Here is a 24,974-nt window from a genome sequence, read left to right as displayed (position 1 = left end):
CAGGACGGACACAGGTGATTTGGAAGCCCCATCCCTTTCTTGGACAAGTTACCAGGATCCCTTTCATGGAACTTAGAATTGCCAAGGAAAAAACCAAAGAACCATTGTTGGTAATATAAGCAGCAAAAAAATGAAAATCAATGAAGAATAATCAAGACAACACACCAGAAAACAAAGCTTGAGGAGGGGAGCTAAAGGAGAATGTCGATGCTTCGTTCAACAATCCGTGTACAAAATTATACAACAAACATTCAACTACTCCGGTCCTTGAAATAATACTAAAACTGCAACGAAATGCCAAGAGTCCGATAACCTCTAGTTCCACAAAATGCATCGTTTCTAAAAGCTTAACTGTTAACTGACCGGGGTTTTGGGCCAGAGGCTATAACAAACCTGTAATTGAATCATGGAATCACCTGTGATGAACGGGAAAAGCTTGGAAATCGGAACAGTTTCATCCAACATTTTCCTTCATTTTTCTTTTCAAAACCTTGGCCAACTCACCATCTGAAAGATAAGAGTAACCGCTTCATAGTCAACGTTACTCCGCTTTCCCTCACCATTGCATACCTAGGTTTAATCCTGCCCTCCAAACTGAACCCAAAATACTGAGGCGATTTAACCAGAGCAGCTTTCGGGTAACCCGTTGTCAAAAAGAAATCCCACTTGGGCATAATGTTCTTCGACAAGCTTAAGGTATAAATATTTCCATAACTCGAGACCATGAAGGCGACCTCCTCTATACTGAATCCCCTCTCCAAGAAAACTCTGTCACATGTTTCAAATTGGCCTCTATACTTGGACCAAAAATTTGTGGAGAAGAGTTCCTACATCAACCCCAATAGAATGGAAGTACTGAGCTGTAACCCTTAACCTCTCCACTCCATAACTTAAGATATTCGGGAAGCGCGTAAGAACCTTACCCTGCTTTTCGGTTGAGAGTCCCAATTCATAAAGACAATCAAGAATTGATTTCAACTTCTGCCTGCTATAAACGGGAAGCGCGGGAAATCGATAAATTACCTTCGCCCAATGTTTCTTGTCCACGCCTAAGTTCTCTAAAAACGTCAGTGGGTATTAGATGATCAGAGACACTGACTCCACCTAGTCGAGGGCATTTCCTGAGAATGGCGGGGATATTGGATTTGGGAACCCCAAGATCAAACAGGAATTCAACCACAGGCTTAACTTTCCCATCCAAGCAGTAGCGCGCGAAGGCAGTGTACTTGCGTCACTTCTTTGATCACCTCGAGACTCGAGTTCAATGCCTAGTTCTGTGAGGTAGATAATTTCTGGAGGAAGCTTCCCAGTGGGACCGTCTTTAGTCAATCTAGCAAAGGCTCTTAACTTCATAGAGTTGAGAGAGGTAATAGGGGCTGAAACTGGCACAACCTGTCCTTCTTCCACTGGCGGGACTGAAGGACCAGTTGATCTTTCTTCAATAAGTGAATTTGGGAAATTTTCCACTAGATCTACCAGAGTGTCCCCAAATTCCTCAAAGAGGGTTTCAAGGTATGGATTTAGAGCATCTCTGATCTCAAGAGTTGTAAAGGCTCTCTCCCTGAAAACCAAAGGAAGTCAGATAAGTTAGGAAATAAATTAAGCCATTGCCTTTTAGGCTCCGACTGAAAATTAGGGCCCCAAAATATTTAGTACCCTAAATGAAAGTCCAAAATAAAAATGATTTCAGTTTGACAAATGGTTTAATTTAAACGCCCAAGGGCCAAAATCTGATTCAACAGTGTCAAATTAGTCCAGATTTTCAGTTAAGAGCATTGAAATCCGCCCATCACTGAACTTGAGATAGGGTCCCTTAAAACTCAGTGGTGGCCCTGTTCGTAACTCTTAGAAAATAGATACGACATAACAAAGGAGTGCTCCAAGGAATAATAAGTTGTACTCGAACCTACAAGATACCGAGTTTTATGGACAGAATGAAGCCTTGAAACAAGGTGATCAACAAAAAGTGCTGCTTTATTGATAGTTCTTGTAGCAACTGCCTTGCTCAAAACCTGTTTCTTCAAAAACAAGGTTAACACAGCCTTGGCTTCTTTTTCTGCATCTAACAAAATTGCAGGCGCCACTCTTAAGGTGCTTGACCCAGCATTACCCGATTCATCTGCCATTGTAGCAATTTTGAAGACAAGAAATGAATGAATGGGAAAACAACTGTGAGTTTCTTATTAGAGGTAGTTAGGTAGGGAAGTAGATAGCCTATCAGATCCAACAAGGAGAAGAATCAAAAAATGGAATTGCTCACCAAACTTAGCGCAGCATAGGAAGAGTTTATTGTGGAAATTTTGTCGAGTCCTGTTACGATATCAAAACAAATCTTTAGTAATGTCAACTTGAAATAGAAATGGCGAAGCACAGAAAGAACCTAGCTATTATTTTTGTCGCTGCTATTGGGCTCTGGCAAAAGTGATACTCCATATTCCTTTGTTTGGTACAAACAAAAGTTACATGTTTCCTGGTTCCATGTTACCAAACACGTAATGTATCATGGATGCTTTCTATAGTAGCAAACAGTACAAGCATGAAGCCAGATAACAACAATCTAAAATCTAAAAAGTGCTCTTAATCACAAGTGTTGTGGGAAACTACTGGAACAGCTGCACTTAATTGAGTGCTAGCAAAGTACTTAAATCAGTTTGATTGCTAGGAAAATAGAACAGTAAAACGCGCAAGGACTTGATTAATGTGCCAACAGCCAACTCAAGTTTAACAGGCCACTTAAGGTATTCCAAAAACACTTGCTTGTAGTCCTACTGATTGCATTTCTTTCTCTCAATCCCTTTGAATCTTGGTTATTAGAAACGGCCTTTTGCTTCGACTAGTTTCCTGAGAACATCCGATTCTCCCACCCAGGACCCACGCATGTCGGCTAATTACTGTAGATAACCATGTGTGACCTTAGGGGATCAAGCACTTTCACGGATCCGAAGCTTAGTTGCACGAAGCGGGAGCGGGGGCGAGAGCGTGGGAGCGAGGGAATACAGAAGCTCCCAAGATTGGGAGCGTGAGAGGAGGGTGTACATATATCATGAAATTAATGTAGCATAAAGTATTCATTCTAAAAGTACAATCATTTTAGGAATTAAAAATATGGGTCAAGTCCTCCATAAGTTTAAGAAATGGGCTAGTGTTACAATATAGTATGATTTTTTCTTTTCAAGATATCATGACTTGGGCTAGATTCATCAAAGACCAATTAATAAAGCCAAGTGATAAATCCCTATTTTTCTATACAACGATCATACAAAAGCTCCCATCTTTGTAAGGAGCGAGCTCCCATCTCAATGGGAGCGGGCACCCGTCAAGCTCCATAGTTGGGAGCACAAAAGCGGGCTCCCAAGGTGGGAGCGGCACCACTTTAGGAGCTCCCTGCAACTAAGGTCCGAAGTTCCGAACCCATGGGTCAACTAACCAGCTGGCTAATCCCTTGGTTTACTCGTTGCCTACCCATTTTTAGCACAACCATATCAAAGGCTTCATGGATTCGACCTCGTGATCCATGGTACTGTAGTGCTGAATCATAGTAAAAAAAAAACCAGCACCTGGTTTTTCCTCCTTACAGATATTAAAGTAAAAAAAAACTCTGTTTTCTGAAAAGAAAAAAACAGATCCGGCGAGCAGCAGCTTCTTTCACGCTCAACCGTTGAACGGAGCGTGTGACCTCTGTGTTACTCCGTTTCCGATGGGTCTTGGTGCGTTGGAATCGTCTCGCAAGGACGCACAAGACTCAGTGGTCAAACGGATTCTTGGATTAGAAAAAACGTGGCTCTGTGACTCGGACAGAACACGGACTGAGAAGCAGAGTCGGGAACTATGGTGGTTTTTGTGTTCTTGGTTCTACACTACGTGCTCTGATACCAATTGTAGTGCTGAATCATAGTCAAACCAAGCAAACACAAACACACAACACAGAGAAACACAAGGATTTACGTGGTTCCCCAATAATCGGGTACGTCCACGGAGGGGCAGCGGATTCACTATATTTACTGGAGGAGGATTACAACAATCACTCAAACTCACACAGTATTGCCTCACAATCCACTCGTGTATCACTCTCTTCTCTCTGATTTCTGATACAAAACTTTGAGCCAAAAGGTCTCCATTTATAGCCAGATGAGACCCTGTTCATTTGCCACGAAAGTCTGCCTTCATTTACTCCAAAGGAGGCTGAAGGATACTGGAGGATATCAGCAGAGGATTTGGGAGGCTCCTTGTCTGCTGAGTAAATGCAAGCGTGGGTTGGAGCCACAAAAGTCAACAATAGCGGAAGCGTGGGTTGGAGCCACAAAAGTCAACAGGTACCTGGTTATCAAACAGGTAATGTATCATGGATGCGTTGATTAGTAGCAAATAGTACAAGCATGAAGCCAGATACAACAATCTAAAGTGCTCTTGATCATAAGTGTCGTGGCAAACTACTGAAACAGCTGTACTTAATTGAGTGCTAGCAAAATACTGATTGCTAGGAAAACAAAACAGTGAAGTGCGCAAGGAGTCGATTACCATACCAACTCAAGTTGAAGAGGCTCTCTTAAGATAATCCAAAACACACTTGCTCATAGTCCCACTGATTGCATTTCTTTCCCTCAATCCCAATCTATCTTTGTCATTAGAAAAGACCTTTTGGTTCGACTAGTTTCCTGGGCACATCCAATCCCCCCACCCCCGGGCCCACACAACTAAACGCTGGAGATAGCCCTGTGCAAATTGAGGGGATCAAGCGCTTTCATGTGTCCGAACTCATGGCGACTTACCAGCTGGCTAACCTCGTGGGACGCTCATTGCCTACCCATTTTTAGCTGAACCATATCAAAGGCATCATGGATTCGACCTCGTGATCTATGGCTCGACCTACCACTTGGCTAACCTCGTGGGACACTCATTGCCTTTGTATTTCCGCTCAATTGTCTCGAAAATCAAATACTATATTTATCCTAGGAGTGTGAATTTGGTCAGTCAAGAAACATTCGAATTCACAAAGACGGTTTCAAGGCCCCGTTCAGTTTCGCGCTTTACAATAATCAGCAACCATATAGTATGCATTCAAATGCCGCCCTCTAGCAAATTTATCATCACACCATCACAATCAGATAGGAAAACACTTACAATACCCAAAAGTTTATCAACATAATCAATACACAAGTGCAAGAAGTATGATTCTTTTGGTACTACGTAGCTACGAAAAAAATACAGAAATTGAAACAGGACCCATGTATGAGAATGACAAGAAATTGAGACCTGGTTATGAAAAAGGCTGGCCCTGGTAGACAGGAAAGGTCGGAGGACCTTATGGCAGAGAAAGATTGCATTTTTTTCCAGTAGATTAGTGCTTTCAGTGAATCTTTTTCTACGAAGAAGTATGATTAGTGTGTGCGTGTGTGAATGTGCGTCTAGGGTTTAAATTGGCGTGGTTAGGGAGGGAGCAGGGGAAGAGCCAAGAATGAAAGAGTAATGTTGCACCATTTTTTGGGGTGGTTATGGAGAAAAGAGCAAGGGAAGAAAGGGAAGAGGGATTGGTTAGGATCCATCCAGTATACTCCGATACAGTACTGTCCATTGCGTGGACAAGATCAACTTAGGAAAAACCCTTTGTGATTTATGACTAACTTGTTGCCACATAGACCAACCAAACTCACACTTCAAAAATCCACAATTTTACTCATGCCACAACAAATCTTACATTATGGAATTTTTTTAAATATATTTAAGATACCATCTCGTGATGTCCCAACTATTCTTAACATCACACATTTATGTAGGGTTCACAATTAAGTACATGAACTCTACAAAAATATTGATGTTGATGGGTGTCGGGGCTATTGCAGTGCCCTACAACCACCGAATAATTACTTCCTATATTAAAGGGTGTTTCGACTTCATAATTAAAGCCAACTTTTGCTTCAATATTTTGGAAAATAATCATTTTTCAGTAAAAAAAAAAGTGGTTATTTTTCAAAATGTTTGGATAAAAGTAATTTTTTTTTTACTTTTTTGATTTCTCTCGTCAAGAATAATCAATAATCCACAAATATTTGGCGCAAAACTAACAAATGCGTATTTTTTGTTAATAAGGAAAAAATTAGGTAAAAGGACTTTTTGTTTAGTGGAACATGTACAACAACTAATTAAATAAAAAAATTATAGAAAGTGCCTACATTAACATCATCTCTACGAGATCCATTTGTAATTGGCGGGAGTAATATAATGCTTGTGAACGAGAGTCAGTTTCAGAGCATCCGCAATGGTACTAATCAAAATCAATAATTAAAATGTGTCATGTTAGCATTTGATTATCCATTTCGTCCATAATCAAACTTAACTACATCTACCTCCACATTGGTTATTTTTGTATCTCTAACAAAAAAAAACCCCACAATACACCATGCATATTTGTCCAATGACAATCGAGTTTTAATCACGTACCCGACCACACCAAATTATTCGTCTCGAGACGATTTCAATATGAGGTGTTTTTGAGTTATTGAGTTTTGAATTTAATTGTTGAGTTTGGTTATTGAGTTTTGATTATTGGTAAAAGTTGTTAAGTTTGGTTATGGAATGAGTGGAATTTGGTTATTTACTAAAAGACTTGTAACTTTGGTTATTACAATGTGGGGTATTTTTTGAGCATTGTTGTTAAATTTACTTATTCACATCCATTTGCTCATTACAATGCGGATGCTATCAGATGGGAAAAAAGAAGAAAGAAGTGTGATTTTGGTTTATCCATGTGGCAACAAGCTAGCGGATCCTAACCCACAACTCGTGGCCGTCAACTACGCCTTTAATTTACGCGGTGAGAGGGTTTATCAAAAACCCTAGAAGAACACTCGAAGAGTCTTCAGAAATGGCGATCGCACTGAGACGCGCTCTGATCTCTTCTCGCTGTCTCTCTCTCCTCCTTCGAACGTCTTCTCTCCGCTCTCCTCATCATTCGCACTTTCTCTCCTCTCCCGATCTCTTCAACTCTTCTGCTTCTCACACAGCCCCCAATTTCCCGGCCATCAATTTCATCGGAGATAGCCGCAGAGGTTTCGCCAAAGGAAGAAAATCAAGTACCTCTCTCTCTCTCTCTCTCTCTCTCTCTCTCTCTCTCTGTGTATGTTTAAATATCTTTATGTATATGTGGATACTAGAAGCCCGGGCACATGCCTGTGCAAATCTTGAATTTTGATTAATCTGGGATATATGAAAGTAGAAAAGAGGGGAGAATGTGGTTTGGGTAGTTTTTTTTTTTTATATTTGTTTTTAACCTTTTTTTTCCTTTTTTAGCGGTTCCTCTGCATAGTAAAAAGCCTAAAAACTCATCTCCAATGTCATACCCATTTACCCACCCATTTTGACTTCTACCCATTTCTTCACCCAAATTTGGGGAGACTAAAATCCATTTTTTTCAAACCCTATTTTCACTTTCATCAATTACAAGTGTGCCATTCAGTAATAGATTTGGGTAGAGATATAGGTTTAGCATTGGAGATGCCTTGCCCAAATCAAGCTTCTAACCCAAATCTCTACCCAAATTTGGGTGAAAAAATGGGTAAGGATTGGAGATGCTATAGATGTGAGGAAGCAAATGCTAAATACAAATACAAATTCATGCACTATACACTGAGTGAATGCAGCGTGGAAACGCTGTTAGTGCGAGAGTCCTAAACCCAATCATTTCATAGATTAGCCCCCCAGTAACTCGATGAAGACCATCTATTTGTTATATTTAAGTACTTCTGAACCCTTCCCTTGAAATCTTTGAAATACTAGCACAAAAGCGTACAATTTCGAAAGATGTGCTATATTAAGCTGCAAATGAAGTCATTGAATACATACGAAGTGTTTTTTTTTTCAGTGTGGCCGAAGAGGCAAAGATCATGCTTTTGAAATCTTTAAGTGCAGATTTTTATTTATCTGTATATGAAAATTTTAGAGGGTGATGATGACGCAAACACTGTTGAGATTGTGGATATTGGGCCTAGTGTTAAGGCAACTGCAGTCTCGCTTATGGAAGCAGCGGTTGACTCACTCTCTCGAGAACTAAGCAAACTTCGAACTGGGAGGGCATCAGCTGGTATGCATCGTTTGTGATTTACTTTAAGAGTGAAGTTAATTTGATGGTGAATCTCTTTATGGAATTAACTTTTGGATGTATATGTAGGAATGCTTGATCATATCATTGTAGAAACTGGTGGTGTTAAGATGCCTCTGAGTAGACTGGCTGTTGTCTCTGTGATCGATTCCAAAACATTGTCCGTAACTCCTTATGATCCAAATGTAATGAATTGTGTCCTATTTTGTATGATTTTATATATTCTGATTTTTGTTTGTCCCAGCTCTAGCACAAATTCTCTGTGAATTGGACCTATGAACTTGTTTCAAAACTGGTTAACTTTGTCAGTTCTGCCAATTTTGCGTGTATATTATGTTAGCAGTAGTTGTGCACTTGTGCTAAGAGAGCTAAACTTCACTTGAAAGTAATTATGTAAGATTAATGAATTCAGACTATGCTCCTCTATCATCTAAGTGCTCCGCATCTGTTCCGATCTTGGAATTTTTACTGTCAATTACATTCAGTACGACACCCCTTGCTCAGTAGAATATTCTCCTGACAGATTGATTGTCCTCCTGCAGGCCGTAAAAGAATTGGAGAGGGCCATTGTTTCATCCCCATTGGGTTTAAATCCTAATGTAGATGGCCAGAGATTGATTGCACCTATTCCTCCGTAAGCATTGTTTCTATGTTACAGTACATCCCCTTTACCATGTTTTCAATTCCAAATCACACGTCCACAAAAGAGAAATCCAGGTTTAATATATATTTGAATTAGGGGTTAGATCTTGTGTTACTTGGCTAATAAGTTTCTCTGTGCTTGCAATGAGCAGATTGACTAAGGAGCATATGCAGGTGAGTTCATCATTGAGGTTTTTTTCTTTTCCCTCTTCACTTTCAATTTATCCGTCTACGATGTCAAAATTTTGCCACTTTTTCTAGGCTTTGTGTAAGGTGGTCACCAAATCTTCAGAAGATGTCAAGCAGAGTATAAGAAGAGCTCGCCAGAAGGTATTTCCTCAGTTTGTTTAAGTCTTAATTCTTTGATCTATGTTCTTAGAGCGGTATTTTTCCTTCCCTAGAAGGCCATATAAGAGGATAACATCGTAAAACATGAAACCGCTTGGGGCATTTTTGGTCACAATTGGATGTCGTAACTTATGGACTAGGTCTGCGAGCCATCATATGCTGCATGTTCAGTTACTTTCCTTTCCTTTCTGCCAGTGGTGCATATTGTGCAACTGGATCATTTTCTGTTTCTAACAGTCGAAATCAAACGTATATGATTATGATAGTATCTCAACCTTGGGATTAACTTGTGAGTTCCATTTTGTGGTTATTCAGTGGCTTAGAGGATAATTTATCTTTTCTGGTGCATCTACTGTCCAGATTTATTGCATCTTTGGTTATTCTTCAGTACTTGTACTTAATAGTAGATTCTGCTGAAAAATGAGTGCATATCAGTGGTCTTGATGACAATGAGTTGTAAGTTTCCAATATCGTTTTTTGGACTTTTACGACTATTATGAACTTATATCAACAAACCAATTTGCTACAACTACTATACGGTATACCAGTGCATATTCTCGCACCTACACATAGTGGAAGCTGCAAGGATGCGACAAGTATTACATGTTATTTGCTTTGTGAGATTCTGCGTTGTTCAATTGTCTGAGCAAACTTACTGTCCTTTCTACAGGCATTAGATGCAGTAAAGAAAGCGGGTGCAAGTTTCCCAAAAGATGCTGCCAAAAGATTGGAGAAAGAAGTGAGTTTATGCAATGAATAGCTCTCGAACAAGCACGTAGGGTTATGCAAGGATTTTGCTTATATCTCATGCTTGTCCATTTCTTAGGTTGATGAATTGACTAAAAAGTTTATCAAGTCGGCAGAGGATATGTGCAAGGCAAAGGAAAAGGAGATCGCTGCAGGCTGAGTGGTCCAAACTTTCATGAGTACCGATTCCTCTTCATTTTGAAGGATTACACCCAAAGTTCCGCCTTTGAAAATTTTCAGATCTCCTCATTATTTGTAGCTTTGCGGAAGCTAAAAGCGCTATGAGAGAGATGGTTCCATTTTCTCAGGATGAGAAGCTGAACTAATTTTGTTTTTTGCAAAAAGAGTGAATCACCATTGCATACTGTCAATGACTTCGATGTAAAGGTATGCAGGATCGGTGTGACGTTATCGTTTGAGAATATCATCAATTTGGAAACAGGAAGCCTGCTGTGCTTTCAGAATATACCTTCTTGGAATCAATTTTTATAAGTGTGTTTCAAGTCGAATACATGGACTAAAATAATGGAATCAAAACTAAATCAAACCGTTTTATTTGGGGTTAAAATAATCACATTCTGTTTTTTATTTTATTTTATTTATTTATTTTTGGGTAAACTCGACGGGGCTGTGCTGCAATTTAAGAAATAGGGATATTTATCTGTAATATACATGATAATACAATTTCTTTCTGACACTTCAATTTTCTCTAACGACCCTCTCCTTTTCTTGTGTCGTTAGAAAAAAAGGGAGTGTCAAAATCACTTCCCTTTGTGGTTATATTGGAGTTTAGAAAACTTATACCGAAAGATATTGTAGTTGAACTTGTAAGTTAGGCCAATTAGCTTGTTCCAATTTTACCAAGATCTCGAGTTTGAGACTGACGTCTACTAACATTCTAACCTATAGGCCCTGTTTGATTGGGGGGATTAGAGGTATGATTGGACTATCAAATAATTAAAAAAAAAATGTTACTAACCTTCTAACCTATTGTATGAGTTTCTTGCTGACTTAAAAAAAAATGTTTAGTTCACGTCAAATAACTCAACAATTGGAGAAGACCCTAACTTTTCGGGGGCTTAAAGTGACGATTAAAGATGATGCCTATTTTATTGATCTACTATAAGGAGTACCAAAGTTGGAGGGCCTCATAACATCTGTAAATTTTGGGAGTTAAAAAGCGGTTGCATCTTGAGCTTTACTTCAGAGCCGGTTTTGTAGACCGTCCAATAACTCAAGTCACTGAATTGTTTGATAAAAAAAATACAAGAAGAGAGCAAATCCATGTAGGTCAACAAAATACTCAATGTTTGACACTAGGTTCATTTGATCTAGAAGGATTATCAATATCACGTATCTGAAGATATTGTATATTTCATGTTTTGAAGAGTTGACTGTTTAATTGTTGGGAAAATGACGGCCCAGAACGTGTTTTGATAATTAATACCCGCCAAGGACATGCTGAGAACATTTGTTAATGTTGAAATTGTCCTTGAAGGGTATTAATTATCAAACACATCATTGACCGTCATTTTCCCTTAATTGTTCAACAAATGTATATATAATTTCTTTTTATTTATTTTTTATCATCATCTGTATATAATTTCTGCAGAAACTATGACAATCAAATCCTGGATTTGTTTTGACTTGTCTAACATGTCGAATGTTTTCATATTCAACGAATTAAAAACGTAAAATCTGCCTCAGGGACCGCTCCTGGATATTTGTTCACCGATGACAAAAATGTTTTAAAAAAATAAATAAATAACTTTTTATACTAAACTTCTTCAAGTTCACTTGAACACTCTCAATCTGTGTGGTAGAGCACCACTGATCTGCCTAATTAAAGCTAAACTATATTTGATACACACAACTTCCTGACAATAAAAATCTAAAAAAATTGTTCGTAGATTTTAATCACGCATAATAAAGTACCTTCAAAGTAACGGATGAAATAGTAACATTTTTTATTTTGACAGAAGCGCACTTTCTCTCCGGATTCGCAAATGCATGCACCGTAAAATTAAACTCACGAGTATCAGATGTCATTCACGAGTCATTTCATATTCGAATGTGTGTTCGGAATCCGCCCGTGTTCATTTTGGGTCTCTCGGCCCAATCATTTTTCCGAGATGAGATCCTAGCCATCGAATGCACGAACTGACAGCTCAGAGGTGCACCCCATTGCACTCGTTACAAATTTCCTTAAAACCCAAAAGGAACATGGAGGTCCACACTCCAGACACTGAGATGTTTGGTCAATTCCGTCCACGTGGCCTCTAGCTAACCACCATTCAAAACTCTAGGGAAAAAGTAAATGTTCTTACGGTTGCGAGGGAGAAATTTTTGGGTGCCGGTAGGGCACCGTACACATCGTATCCCGGCAGCGATTCGGATCATTCAAACGTGTTTTGGGCGGTTCGAATTTTAGAGAGTGGAAAAGAGCTGAGGAAATGGTGGGATGAAGGGAGAGGGAGGGAATAAATCTGGATTGTTGGATCACTGCTTGGACGGTCCAAATCGCTGACTGATACTGCCACGTGGTATCCGGTCGACACCCAAAAACTTGTCGTTGTGAAGAGTAATTATCCTTGCACATACTCCACAAATTCCACTATACCGATGGGTGGCTCCCGATTTGTGGCTTCCGATTTTGTACCCATTCCCTACGTGGCTATGTGGGGCTCATCTCGAACCTTGTACAAATATCCGGAACGTTCATGTTGTTCAAAAACAACTTTTAATACGTCTCGTAAAAAAATCAGTTCATTCAAATATACACAAGTGTTTGATCCGTTTTTGATTTAGAAACGTCACATGCACAAAAGGCAACATAATGGAGTAGTAGTACTGAGTATTTTTTAAATAGGTTACTTACCACCCATTTAAAGCTTTTTTCCCCACAAAACAAATGGTATTACTAGTTGTCGCCCGTGACTTTTTCCTACTTTTGCTTTAATTATAAAACCTTAATCTTGTACTAAGATGTTAATTATGTTTGTTAGTACTTGATGGTTAGTAACTAATTACGACAGACATTTTGTCGGTGTCCTCCAGTGTGAGTACTGGCTCTCACACACTCTCTCTGTCTCTCTCTCTCTGTCTCTCTCTCTCTCTCACACACACACACACACACACACACACAGATAAGAGCGACAGTCTCTTGACTCTCTTGGAATTAGTATACAAATCGCCTCACATCTGCTCATCGATTTTCCAGCAGCCTTTGTAATCTCTGTAAGTAGCTTCTTCCAGTACTTACGCATTGTAATGAATCATCATTTGCTCGGCGATTGTAGGAGATTGTGATTGTCTGATTCGAGTAGTGATTTTGACCTCGACTGGTTTGACTATTAGTTCTCGGATCTGTTGAATGACTTGCAATTTTGCTCGTCAACGGTTTGCTGCAGAGATTCTTTCATCGTAATTAAGTTTGAAACGTCCATATTTCCGTGTTTTTGGCTGGAGTTGAGTCAGTCAGTTGACTGACATTCCACTTAGTTCTTGACGAAGGAACAACACACTTAGGGACTAGGGCCTGTCGGGACTTACGGAAAAAGGAAAGAAAAAAAAGTGTGAGCAAAATGTAAGGAAGATACATGAGAAAAATGTACTTAAACCCTTTGTTTTCCTATTTTCTTTTCAAACCAGACAAGGGGAGGGAAAGTTTTTGATTTTCCTTATTCCAAACAGAGTCTTAGTAGTGAAACACATCCAGAGAGAGAGAATTAGCATTTTTACCATATTTTCCGTTCTTTTGGCTGGATTTGGCTGACATTTATCTCTGTGTGTGTGGATCCAAATACCTATGTATGTAAATATGAATGTGTCTTATTCTTGTAAGCAATGCTAGGAACATAATTTTAAACACAACTACCGACACAAATGGGTGTCGAGCCGTCCAATATGCATGGAACCACATACATGGAACGGCTCCGATGAGGGTGGTGTTCACTTTTTGTATTCTCATGTCAAGAGCTAAGTGGAGACAAAGATTAGCAAGAGATTTCTGGCTTGCATTTTCCTCTTTACTTCTATTTCCCTCTTCTTCAGAAATTTATGTTGCGTCTATTGCAGCATATTATTCTTCTAAAACCATATTCATGTTAGAGGATACCCATTTGTCATTCTTCTTCGCACAGTGAGTTTCTGATTTTCTTTGTTTTCACTTTACTGAATTCTGAGGTTTTGTTTGGGGGTTTAGGTGTTTCGTGCTTGAATTTCTTCGGTCCGATTGGCGTCACACTGCTCATTTAAGCAGTGCCACTGTTTCTGTTACTGTGGTTATGGGACTGAGCACCAAAAATGGGAAAACACCGTCGTTTCGGCTTGATTATCTGATCGAGGTTCAGGAGGTTAAACCTTGGCCCCCGTCTCAGTCACTGAGGACCCTTCGTTCCGTTCTACTTCAATGGGAATACAGTGATCGGAAATCTGGGTCTACTAACCCAGTTGTGCCTTCACTTGGGTCTGGTACTATTGGTGATGGCAAGATTGAATTTAACACGTCCTTTAGGCTTTCAATGACACAGTTAAGACAAACATCAACTAAAGGTGGAGAGAGGGAGAGTTACAAAAAGAATTGCTTAGAGTTCAATTTGTATGAATGTCGGATGGATAAGACCGTGAAAGGTCAGTCATTGGGAACTGCCATTGTAGACTTAGCAGACTATGGAGTTGTCAAAGAAACTCTGAACGTGTGCATTCCAATGAATTCAAAGAGGAGCTTTAGCAACACGTCCCAGCCGGCTCTGTTTATTAAAATTCAGTCAATTAAAAAAGGTGGCACCAACTCCTCATCAAGAGAAAACCTGTCGAAAGAATCATCCACGGAGAGAAATGGTGGGGAATCTGTTTCTGCGTTGACAAATGAAGAATATGCTGAGGGAACTGAGTCTACATCAATTTCCGATGATGATGATGATGATGTCTCTTCCCACTCATCTCTGGCTGTTTCTTCTTCAGGTTTTGAGACTAATGTGGCTTTCTCCCTTGATAGTGAAGAGGTATATTGATTTCCAATCTCTTATTGCCAGCAATATTTCATTTTGCAACTCTTCCATTGTGATTTTGGCCTAACGTCCTCCCTCCATCCCCTCGAAAGTCATACTCTTTAATCAAATCTACGCATGATTTAGTTTACTGAAAAGATTTTGAACTGATGTAACTATCTTCTATTAGTTCTTGGAGGCAAAGGTTTCAAAATCATTTAAAACAAAATAAATTAGAAAAGCTCATTGAGATCTATCAAACAATATCCGTATTGTATATAAATAGTATTACCAATTAAAAGTTTATAATTAGCTTTTTAACCGGTTAGGATAGGACGAGGGACCAAAAAATGGGGACGGAGGGAGTACTTAAAAAATAAGAATCTTAGCGAAAACGGGGCCTAAATTTCATAGTGAAAGGGAACCAAATAAAAACTAGAAAAAAGGTTAAATTCTTTTCTTTGGACCTTGGGTTGGGGAAACCAAAAAAAAAATGTAAATCAAAGCTAAAAATGTTTCTATAGAATTTTCTGCAATAAAAAGATTTTTTAGATGTCCGATATAGTGAAAACAAACAAACAAGTGAGGACGGAGGTAGTAATAAACAGTAGGCCAACAGAAACTGTCATTGTGATTACACCCGCTAGCCTAATATCGGTCTGTTGGTGATTAAGCTTTTCTCAACAGTCGTAGTTAGAAAGACTGAGATCATGTGATGATCAGTTGGCGTTCCAATTGCAGAATGTGCCAAGCTTTTCTTTAACAGTTCTGTAGTTACAAAGTTCGAGATGATGTGATGATCCGTTGGTGTTGCCATTGCAGACTGTATTGCAGACATTGAAGGATAGCTCAGGAAAGACTTACGACAAACATCGTTCAGCTTCAGAGCCGGAACAAAGTTGTGAAATTTCGGAGGTTCCTCCATCTTGCCCATCATCAACCGACTTGTCTCCCAAGACTAGCTTAACATTGATGCCTGAGAAAATTGCTACCCATAGTGGACAGTCTTCATCCTCATCTATAACTTGCGAAGGTGCTGAGGAAGAGGTAAACACCAACCTGAAAATTGAAGGCTCTGATAGAAAGGAACATCAAGAAAATGGACAGGTGCAAATGTTGCATGAGGGTCAGGATTATGAAGAAGATGAACCATGGAAGAGATTTTCAGATGTTGCCAAAAATGTTAATACTCTACGTAGTGATAGATTGAAGCATGTGAAATCTGTTCGATCACCAATGGACTCGGTTATGAGCAATGGATCTGTTAGGAGTAGCAAGTTGGGAGATACTCAGAATGGTGCTCAAGGGTTTGTTAGCAGTGAAAGAAATGATGCAAAAGTATACCCAGTGGAGGCAAGAAACATCGCTTCCGATGGTAGAATTGAGCAACTGGAACATAGAATAAAGATGCTTGAAGGAGAGTTGAGAGAAGCTGCTGCTATTGAGGTTGGTCTTTACTCAGTTGTTGCAGAGCACGGAAGTTCCATAAATAAGGTCCATGCTCCGGCTCGACGCCTTGCCAGGCTTTATCTTCATGCTTGCAAAGAGAGTTCCCAATCAAGGAGAGCAAGTGCAGCTAGAAGTGTTGTCTCTGGATTAGTTCTGGTTGCAAAAGCATGTGGAAATGATGTTCCGAGGTACTTTCATATCAAATAACAATTTGTTCGAATTATGTAAAAACAGCTTTGACATCCGCACATGATCCTATAATATGAAATGTTGAGTTGGATTTTGGTAAAAGAAGTTTGCTATGGAACCAATATATGAGTTGTTTTGGTTGGTTGTAGATTTCTTGGGTTGGGTTTTCTGCTATTACGGCAAGCATAATGTGTTATACCTCAACTAATACTATTTGTTTCTTGGATGGCAATTAAATTTGTTTGACCATTTGACCCATTAGGTGAAGAGACCCACCTAATTTGGAGTGAACATTGGTGCTCTGAGTGTATTTATGTTGAAGGGCCTGATGCTTTTTAAGCATGATGTTGAGCTAAAATGTTTAAGAATTTTAACTTTCCTTTTAAGAGCTCATTTTCTTTCCACATTCCCAAACACAGGTTGACCTTCTGGTTGTCAAATTCTGTTGTGCTGAGAGCCATCATAAGCCAAGCCATTGCAGAACAGCAATTACCAATTTCTGCTGCACCTTGTGTTGAAATAAATGATGGTGGGAAGGGATACGCCAAGAAATTATCTCCACTCAAATGGAAGGAGTTCTCTCTGAGCAAGGAATGTGGGAGTCTTGATGGCTGGGAGGACCCTCATAAATTAACATCTGCATTGGAAAAGACCGAAGCTTGGATCTTCTCACGAATCATTGAGTCTGTCTGGTGGCAGGTTGTACAACAGTTAGTCTTCTTTCTTTTCACCAATTTCTTTTCAAATTAGTATCCGAAATTCAATCCATGCTAGTCTGCCTTTTCCTGTACCTTGTGTTGGCATAACCTACTGGACCGACATAGTGTAATCCCATTTTTTCCTATTTTCTTGCTTTTCCATGGACTATTGGTCCAAGTCTCGTCTATGAGCTTGGAGGCTATCTTTATTGGGTGTTGTCTTTTTGAACAGACTCTAACGCCCCATATGCAATCTGCTGCTGCTAAAGCAATAAGTGCAAGAGTGGCTTCTGATGTGAGTAGAACATATCGAAGGACATCTAGTTCGGCTGATGAAGAGCAGGTAAACTTCTCGTTAGATCTCTGGAAGAAGGCTTTCAAGGATGCCTGTGAACGCCTTTGTCCTGTTCGAGCTGGGGGACACGAGTGTGGCTGCTTACCTCTTTTGGCTAGAATGGTAAACTTCATTTGCTTTATAGTATAATTTTAGAATGGACAACGGTGAAGGTTGTAGCATTTCAAAATGCCACCTTCTTAAATGAGTGACCTCTATGTGATGCATCTTCGTGGCACTTTTCTTGGGTTATTATATTGAAACTATATGCAACAATACAGCCAAGGAATGAGTTAACTATAATAACGTCACTGGAGATGCTAGTTCACGTAGGAATGAAATGCTACCTCACTGCATGATATACTTCTATCATAAATATCAACACAAGCTCTCATATCAAGATTTTGCCTGTATTTTGATGCGAAATAACCATCTCTCAGTTTAGACATTTAACTCTGCTTGGCATGACAATATTCTTGAGGTTTGAAAAAAGAATGGGTTTGCTCCAACAGAAAATGAAGTCTGTGCGTTTGAAAAGAAAAGATAAGAAAAAAAATGAGGAGTTTTAGTTGCTCCAAGAGAGGAAATCTACGACAATGGTTATCTTCATTTTCTGACCGTGTTGTTTGGCTTGGATAGACTAGATGATTTGCATACACCAGCAAAAACGGGGGCTATGTGTGGCGACAATCCATCATTTTTGTATGCTAAGTTGGAACCCATTTTTCATGTATCTCTTGCTGAGAGCGCATGGAGAAGTGTACAGTGTTTCTATGCCACAGTTATTCCTACAAATATTGTGCATAGCATTTTGTTAAGAGATAATTACAATTGTTGGTAGCTATATTTTTCTATGAATTGTAGCTGACTAGACTCCCATTCCTACTTTAGATTGACTTTGGATGCATCTCTCTTGTTTGGCCAGATAATGGAGCAATGTGTGGCTAGATTGGATGTAGCAATGTTCAATGCTATTCTTCGTGAATCTGATGATGAACTTCCAACTGATCCTGTATCCGACCCAATTAGTGATGCCAAGGTTCTTCCTATTCCAGCAGGGAAAGCGAGCTTTGGGGCTGGTGCACAACTTAAAAATGCGGTGAGAATTATGAATCCACCCACCGACATTGATCTCGAATTACGTTAATTTAGAAAATGTTTCTCATTTTAAAACCGTTGTCTTTACCCCATAAATATGAAAGACTGCCTTACATACATCGTGTCCACTTCTTAAAGAGATGGAAAATAGTTTACATGCATATTTCTCGCCTGTTTTTCAAATTCGTTATTATCTGTTGTATAATATACGTGTTATTCATTGTTAGACACCTCAGATTTGTAAAACAGCGCATCAATTATTCTGATAGCTCTTGAACGAGCTTTTTTTTATGTGATCTGGAATACAGATTGGGAACTGGTCTAGGTGGCTTACTGATCTATTTGGGATTGAGGATGATGACTCAATTGAAAACATGAACAACGAAAATGGTAAGGACATTGAGGTTGAGAGAAAAGAGCTCGATACGTCGTTCAAGGCATTCCATCTGCTCAATGCATTGAGTGACCTCATGATGCTTCCAAAGGATATGCTCTTAAGCAGGTCAATCAGAAAAGAGGTTTTTATTCTGAAACTTTTCTCTCTTCCATTTCAGTCTTTTTCTGTTTTGACGCATGTATCCTGTTCTTGTCCCCAGTTCTAAAAGTTTTTCATATTTCAAGGTATGTCCTACATTTGGTGCACCACTAATCAAGAGGGTTCTGATCAATTTCCTGCCTGATGAATTTTGCCCAGACCCAATTCCTGATGCTTTGCTTGAAGCTTTGGATTCTGAGGTTTGTTCCTTCCAATGGAATCTGCTCAGTTTTCTATGCCTTTAAAAACCTAGTGGCTGTGATGGAGGCCATGATTTTTGAAAACCAAAAAATACCAAAAAGAAAACCATATGTATCCATGTTAATTAAGGATAGGCACGTAAATTGTAATATTTTCTAAAAATTGGATGTGTTCACGGTAGGACACGCATTGAATGTTGTATACATATTAGTTGTTACAGACATTTAGATTATGAATCAATGGACTAGACAAAGACATTTGTTTTACCACATTAGAAATAGGAACACCACTAATTTTAGCATTGAGAAAAAAAACTTCTTCAAGAACCAAGCATCCATGTCAATTTTCACCTTCCCAAACTTTTTGAAATTGCACTTTGGCCTCAATATGTCGGACACATCCAAATAGGTGTCCGTGTCAGCACATGAGGTTGATAGACGCGTCCATGCTTCTTAGGATAGTTTTCTAACTTTTCTTGGCTATAGGATTCTACTTTGAAATAAACCAGAGTATTTGTCTTCCTGCTTTTGGTCTAAATTTGATTCAGGATGAGGCTGAAGAAGGATCCGTCCCACACTTCCCATGCAATGCAGCTCCAATAGTGTATTTGCCACCTCCATTAGCTTCTGTTGCTGGTATTATAGGACAGACTGGAATCAAGTCTCCTGAACTCAGAAGAAATGGGTCCTCTGTGCTCAAGAAATCGCACACGAGTGATGACGAGCTCGATGAATTGGATTCGCCCTTAACTGCCATTATCGAAACGTTAAAGGGTCCACCAACTCCAAAGGAACATGGCAGCCAAAATTCTGTCAGATATCAACTTCTTCGGGAGGTATGGACGAATACCGAGTAGCAATTTTAGGTTTATCCTATTTGTTTAACATCCGATGGTCTCTGGGATTTCTGCTTGATTATCCAAGGAAAATGTAAATTATAATTCTGTCTGGATAAAGATCCCTTTGTGGAGGAATTGACGGATGACGAGAAGCTGTATATAGTTTTTATGTAATACGGCTTGTGGTTATCTGCAAATAATCTCTCTCTCTCTCTCTCTCTCTCTCTCTCGGGGTTCACCAGTAAACATATTTGCCTTATAGTTCAGCCAAATAAGGCTACTGAAGTTTACATGCAAACTGAGGATGAGCAGAATTAAAGTTTTGACGTAGACATCTTTCTTGAATACTATTACCATGTAAGAAAGCATTGACAACATCCAATTGCCTAATGGCCCAACCGAAATGCAGAGCAAGATCGAGTGCAACTCGAATGGTAGGTAAACATTCTTCTTGTGAAATCCTTAAGCCGCTAGTCTAGCTTGACTCGTTCCTAGTCCCAAGTCAAACATGGGGAATGGAAAAAAAAACCCTTCAGTGGTAAAAAGTTTTTACTAAAAACTCAGGACTTGGTTGGATAATGTCAAACATTACGACTCAGTTCAGTTGCACGGAAAGAATGAAAAAATTAACTTTTCTATAATTTTTTATGTGTTCAGTTATCAGGAAAGTTGTAGGACCCACGACCTCAACTTTCCCACTAGGGAAACACTTTCCCAATTCCCGCAAAATAGGTCTTGCCAAAATGAAAAAATTCTTGTTTTTCTGTAAGATTTCTCGTCAACAGAATACATACAAAAAAATAATTTTTTTTTTTATTTGCTTCACCACACTTCACTTTCCTTGGGAATTAATTTTTCACACAACATTTTCCGAGAACTGAACGGAGCCTACCTATCCTCCTATATTTTGTAACCAAAAAAGCAATGGAAAAATTAGCTAGCTAGAGACATGATATCACATGTGGAGTGTGGACACCATGGGTGAAACCGTGGGGCTCCAGAACCCACGACCGTACACGGGTTTTCCGTTTCCGCAAACTTTACAGGATTTATTACGGAGTATTATTTTTTTGACAAAATAGGTGAAAACAAAGTCAACAATTTCTTGAATGATTCTACTAGAATTTGTCAAGGTTTTTTAGTATTTGTTTTTTTTTTTGAACCCTGCTACAGGTACAGAATGGCTGGACAGCAGCCGAGTACAGATGAATTTCGCACCCGTTTCGGGTCCCGCAAAGATGATCGGAGCCGTTCATTTTGTTTAAAACATTTCATTTAGGGTCTTTGTAAAAAATTATCTCAATCCGATATCGGAAATGGTGTTTATGCATCATCCAACTTTACTTCAGAATTTAGCCTAAATTCTGAAGCAAAGTTGAATGATTCATAAATACCTTTTCCGATATCGGATTGAGATGATTTTTCATAGGGACCCTAATCGAAATGTTTTGAACAAAATGAGCGGCTCCGATTATCTTTCCAGGACCCGAAACGGGCGCAAACGAAATATGTACCTGGCTGCTGTATAGCTTTTGCTATACTGCTATCTTTACTGTTTTTTTTTTAAAATCTGTGTTGGTAGTGTGTCCACGTTTTTCACTTAAATGGGAAAAGAAACCATGTTTGATCGATTAAGCTTGAATTTTACATTTCTTCATCCAATACTATTCTGCTAGTACTGTTTAACTGAAAAAATGGATTCCCTTTTCAAAAAAAGAGTAAAAAACTGGAATGTTAGTACCAATATTTAATGTGATCATAAAAATAAGTTACCAAAATTATTTTTCAAGGATAAAATTCATAAAAATGTCCCATTCATTTATTGTCGGCGTCCCATAAATCTCATATTTTTCCTATCAACAAAACTTAACAAATTTAATAAATTTAATGATTCAAATCATACCCATGCAATTGGTATTGCAATTGCTCGATCAAATCCAAGAGATTTAGCTAAGCGGGTAGTATAAGAAAAGTAAATTAATAAGTGCTTGTCCTCGGTGAGTTCGCATGTTCGAATTCTACGAAGACTAAACCTAGACCTTGGGGTCACTGGAAAATTTATCCAGCCGTTAACTTCAGGACCCAAAATTAATCGAGGTGCATACAAGCTGGCTAGGATATGCGGTCACAAAAATCAATTATAAAAAAAAAAAAACACACAATTTGCTCTATCTATCTTATATTCCCTCCGTCCCTAAATGTTTGGCACTTTCATGCTTTTTATCGTCCCATATTATTTGTCCATTTTGAAAAGTCAAAAGCAAAATATGGTAAATTTCCTACGTTACCCTTTTCTTTTGGGCACCAATTTTCAAATTCAAATTTTCAAGTACTATTCAAAGTATACTAGAAGGGTAAGATTAGACACTTGATTTTTGCACAATACAATAATATTTGTTCCTTAAAAGTTAGAACTCCCAAAAGTGCCAAACATTTAGGAACGGATGGAGTAATATATATAAGGGTGACTGTAACAAAAAAAAATCTCTCACCAATAAGATCTTGTTCGTTTTAAATTTTGAAAGAGATTTTTAAGAATAATAAGTGAAGAGCGATAGACGAAAAAAAGTTATTGAAGATCTTATCCAGGGATTATGGTACCCCAAACCGACCAACAAGGCCTAAAATATCCTTCATGATGATGATCAAAATAAAAAAATATCCTTCATTCGTACAAAACCATAAAATATTCTCAATATCTCGTACACGAAACGTACCATTGGCCGTGCAAGGCAATGCATTAGACTTCCTTAATTAACTTTTGACGGTTTGGATTACGCTAAACTCTCCAACTTTTGCTTTCTTCGAACTAACCCACTGCTTACCCAGCACCTTCTCTCTCTTCTCCCTTCTCTTCTCTCTCTCTCCAGAAACAGAGAGTCGGTCCAAAATTTGGTCGACCGAACATTCACCACGCATACGACGCGGAAACTCTCCTATATATATACCCACTTACATACCCAATCCAAACACTTAGAAACCCATTTCCCTCTTCTCTTTCTCTCTCTCTCTGTTTGATTTGTATAGCATATATATATATATATATATATATAATAACTTCGTATATATATAAGCGAGGCAAAGGATAAGCTCGTAAGAGTTAGTATAAGCATATAGCTGAAAGAAGGCGGCAGAATTGGTGACTTGCAGACCAAGTTTTCTCACTCGTGCACATCCGATTCTCGAAAAAGATGGAGAAAACCCAGCAATACGAGCGGGTATTCAACCACTTCGACGACGACGGCAACGGCAAGATCTCCCCCAAGGAGCTGCGCCTCTGCGTGGGGTCGTTGGGCGGAGACCTGTCGGAGGGGGAGGCGGAGGCGGCGGTGGTGCTGATGGACTCCGACGGCGACGGCGAATTGGGATTCGAAGACTTCGTCAGACTGATCGAAGGAGGAGAGGGAGAAGAGGAGGAGAAGGTGAAGGAATTGAGAGAGGCGTTCAGGATGTATGAGATGGGAGATGGGTGTGAGTGCATTACACCCAAGAGCTTGAGGAAAATGCTGAGGAAGCTTGGGAAGAGCAATACCAGTATTGAGGAGTGTAAGGTGATGATTGCTCAGTTTGATTTGGATGGAGATGGAGTGCTCAATTTTGATGAGTTTAGAATAATGATGTCTTAGATTTTCCATTTTAAGGAGAGATTTTAATTACTTGAGGATTCTTTCATTGTATTTTTGGGGCCTTTCTAGGCCATTAATGGTGTTACTATATATATTATTTGTGATTTTACTTGATTAATTCTTTGTATATATATGCTCCTATATTCCAACTTTTCAGTTTATGGGTACAACATCATTCTCTATAATTTGTCCAGTGGATTCATATTTTGGTTTTCAAACATACATATGGCGGAATTCACGGCAGTCTGCGTTTCAAATCCCATTCATCGGTAGTTTTCGATAGGACGGTGGTTTGAGCATCGAGGTTTCAGATTTTGGGTGTTTAGGGCTTTGGTTGGTCTCGGACTAGAGCGATTGGGTCTCGAGTAGTGTGGAGATTAAGTAATTTTAATTTTCTTTATGTCCTTATCCTTCTAATTAATCTTTGTAATTTTGCAAAGATTAATTAAAATTTTTTGCCAATATAAAAAAAAACACAAAGAAAGGATTGGAAGGAATCCAAGGATTTCTTGGGAATCCTACGAGTTGCGTTCGTTCTCTTTCCTCTGAGAAATGGTTAGAACCTCCCATCCATTATTTTTTTGCGCTAAACGATGAAAATTATATGTTCTAGCTAGGAGAATTGCATCAAATGAAACATTTGATCCTATGATGAAGAACTCAAAGAAAACGACTCACAAATTTTATTTGATCCTATGCGTTTGTTCTCTTTCCTCCGAAAAGTGGTTAGAACTTCCCATCCATTATTTTTTGTGCGCTAAACGATGAAAATTATGTGTTCTAGGAGAATTACATCAAATTAAACATTTGATCCTATGATGAAGAACTCAAAGAAAGCAACTCACAAATTTTATTTGAAACGCGCAGCTCTGAAAGAGTTTATCTCTTACCAGAATCGTATTTTTCCTTTCTTAAAGAATAAACAGTATAGAGGATATATACGGTAGCTGGGTTGAATGAGGTGACAATAAGCTTTAACAATGGTAATACCAAAGGTGCTGTTGTATTTATTTTTGGCCAAAAAAATGACTTCACCATTACTATTTGAAATTGACAGCGTAGAATTTTATGTTACATTTTCTAGTACTAAATTTTTGACAATTGACAGTGCCAAGGAATTTGGCACCGCCGGTGGACTTCTTGTGCTAGGTTTTTTTTTTTTTTTTTTTCGAATTTCTTCTCT

At 38.9% G+C, this 24,974-nt stretch overlaps 3 protein-coding genes and 1 pseudogene across 3 annotated transcripts; 3 read left to right on the top strand and 1 right to left on the bottom strand.

Moving 5' to 3' along the window:
* Window positions 1–167: 167 nt before the first annotated feature.
* LOC131336121 (transcription termination factor MTERF5, chloroplastic-like) lies at window positions 168–5,550 on the bottom strand (annotated as a pseudogene).
* A 1,205-nt stretch (window positions 5,551–6,755) lies between these two features.
* Window positions 6,756–10,341, top strand: LOC131336123 (uncharacterized). Its single transcript, XM_058371816.1, has 8 exons — window positions 6,756–7,070; window positions 7,937–8,077; window positions 8,165–8,280; window positions 8,638–8,729; window positions 8,890–8,911; window positions 8,999–9,067; window positions 9,756–9,824; window positions 9,912–10,341. The coding sequence occupies exons 1-8, from the start codon at window positions 6,863–6,865 to the stop codon at window positions 9,990–9,992; spliced, it is 798 nt and encodes a 265-aa protein (XP_058227799.1). The 5' UTR covers window positions 6,756–6,862; the 3' UTR covers window positions 9,993–10,341.
* Window positions 10,342–12,887: 2,546 nt separating this feature from the next.
* On the top strand, window positions 12,888–20,362 carry LOC131336113 (uncharacterized). Its single transcript, XM_058371788.1, has 9 exons — window positions 12,888–13,069; window positions 14,037–14,838; window positions 15,646–16,460; window positions 16,881–17,160; window positions 17,392–17,616; window positions 18,419–18,592; window positions 18,900–19,109; window positions 19,213–19,326; window positions 19,875–20,362. The coding sequence occupies exons 2-9, from the start codon at window positions 14,119–14,121 to the stop codon at window positions 20,181–20,183; spliced, it is 2,847 nt and encodes a 948-aa protein (XP_058227771.1). The 5' UTR covers window positions 12,888–13,069; window positions 14,037–14,118; the 3' UTR covers window positions 20,184–20,362.
* Window positions 20,363–23,015: 2,653 nt separating this feature from the next.
* LOC131336111 (putative calcium-binding protein CML19) lies at window positions 23,016–23,973 on the top strand. Its single transcript, XM_058371785.1, has one exon. It carries the CDS (start codon window positions 23,357–23,359, stop codon window positions 23,789–23,791), a length of 435 nt encoding a protein of 144 aa, XP_058227768.1. The 5' UTR covers window positions 23,016–23,356; the 3' UTR covers window positions 23,792–23,973.
* The last annotated feature ends 1,001 nt before the right edge of the window (window positions 23,974–24,974 follow it).

Source organism: Rhododendron vialii, chromosome 8a (genome assembly GCF_030253575.1).
Source record: "Rhododendron vialii isolate Sample 1 chromosome 8a, ASM3025357v1".
NCBI lineage: Eukaryota > Viridiplantae > Streptophyta > Magnoliopsida > Ericales > Ericaceae > Rhododendron > Rhododendron vialii.
The sequence above is the reverse complement of the archived record's forward strand: the minus strand, read 5'-3'. Positions and strand labels throughout refer to the sequence as shown.

Bases quoted from the DNA above. Each gene is read 5' to 3' on its own strand.
- LOC131336123 (XM_058371816.1), top strand. From the start codon at position 6,863: ATGGCGATCGCACTGAGACGCGCTCTGATCTCTTCTCGCTGTCTCTCT. The intron at 8,281-8,637 runs GTAATGAATTGT...GTCCTCCTGCAG, and splicing joins TAACTCCTTATGATCCAAAT to GCCGTAAAAGAATTGGAGAG. The intron at 8,912-8,998 runs GTGAGTTCATCA...CACTTTTTCTAG, and splicing joins TGACTAAGGAGCATATGCAG to GCTTTGTGTAAGGTGGTCAC.
- LOC131336113 (XM_058371788.1), top strand. From the start codon at position 14,119: ATGGGACTGAGCACCAAAAATGGGAAAACACCGTCGTTTCGGCTTGAT. The intron at 17,161-17,391 runs GTTGTACAACAG...CTTTTTGAACAG, and splicing joins TTGAGTCTGTCTGGTGGCAG to ACTCTAACGCCCCATATGCA. The intron at 17,617-18,418 runs GTAAACTTCATT...TTGTTTGGCCAG, and splicing joins TACCTCTTTTGGCTAGAATG to ATAATGGAGCAATGTGTGGC.
- LOC131336111 (XM_058371785.1), top strand. From the start codon at position 23,357: ATGGAGAAAACCCAGCAATACGAGCGGGTATTCAACCACTTCGACGAC.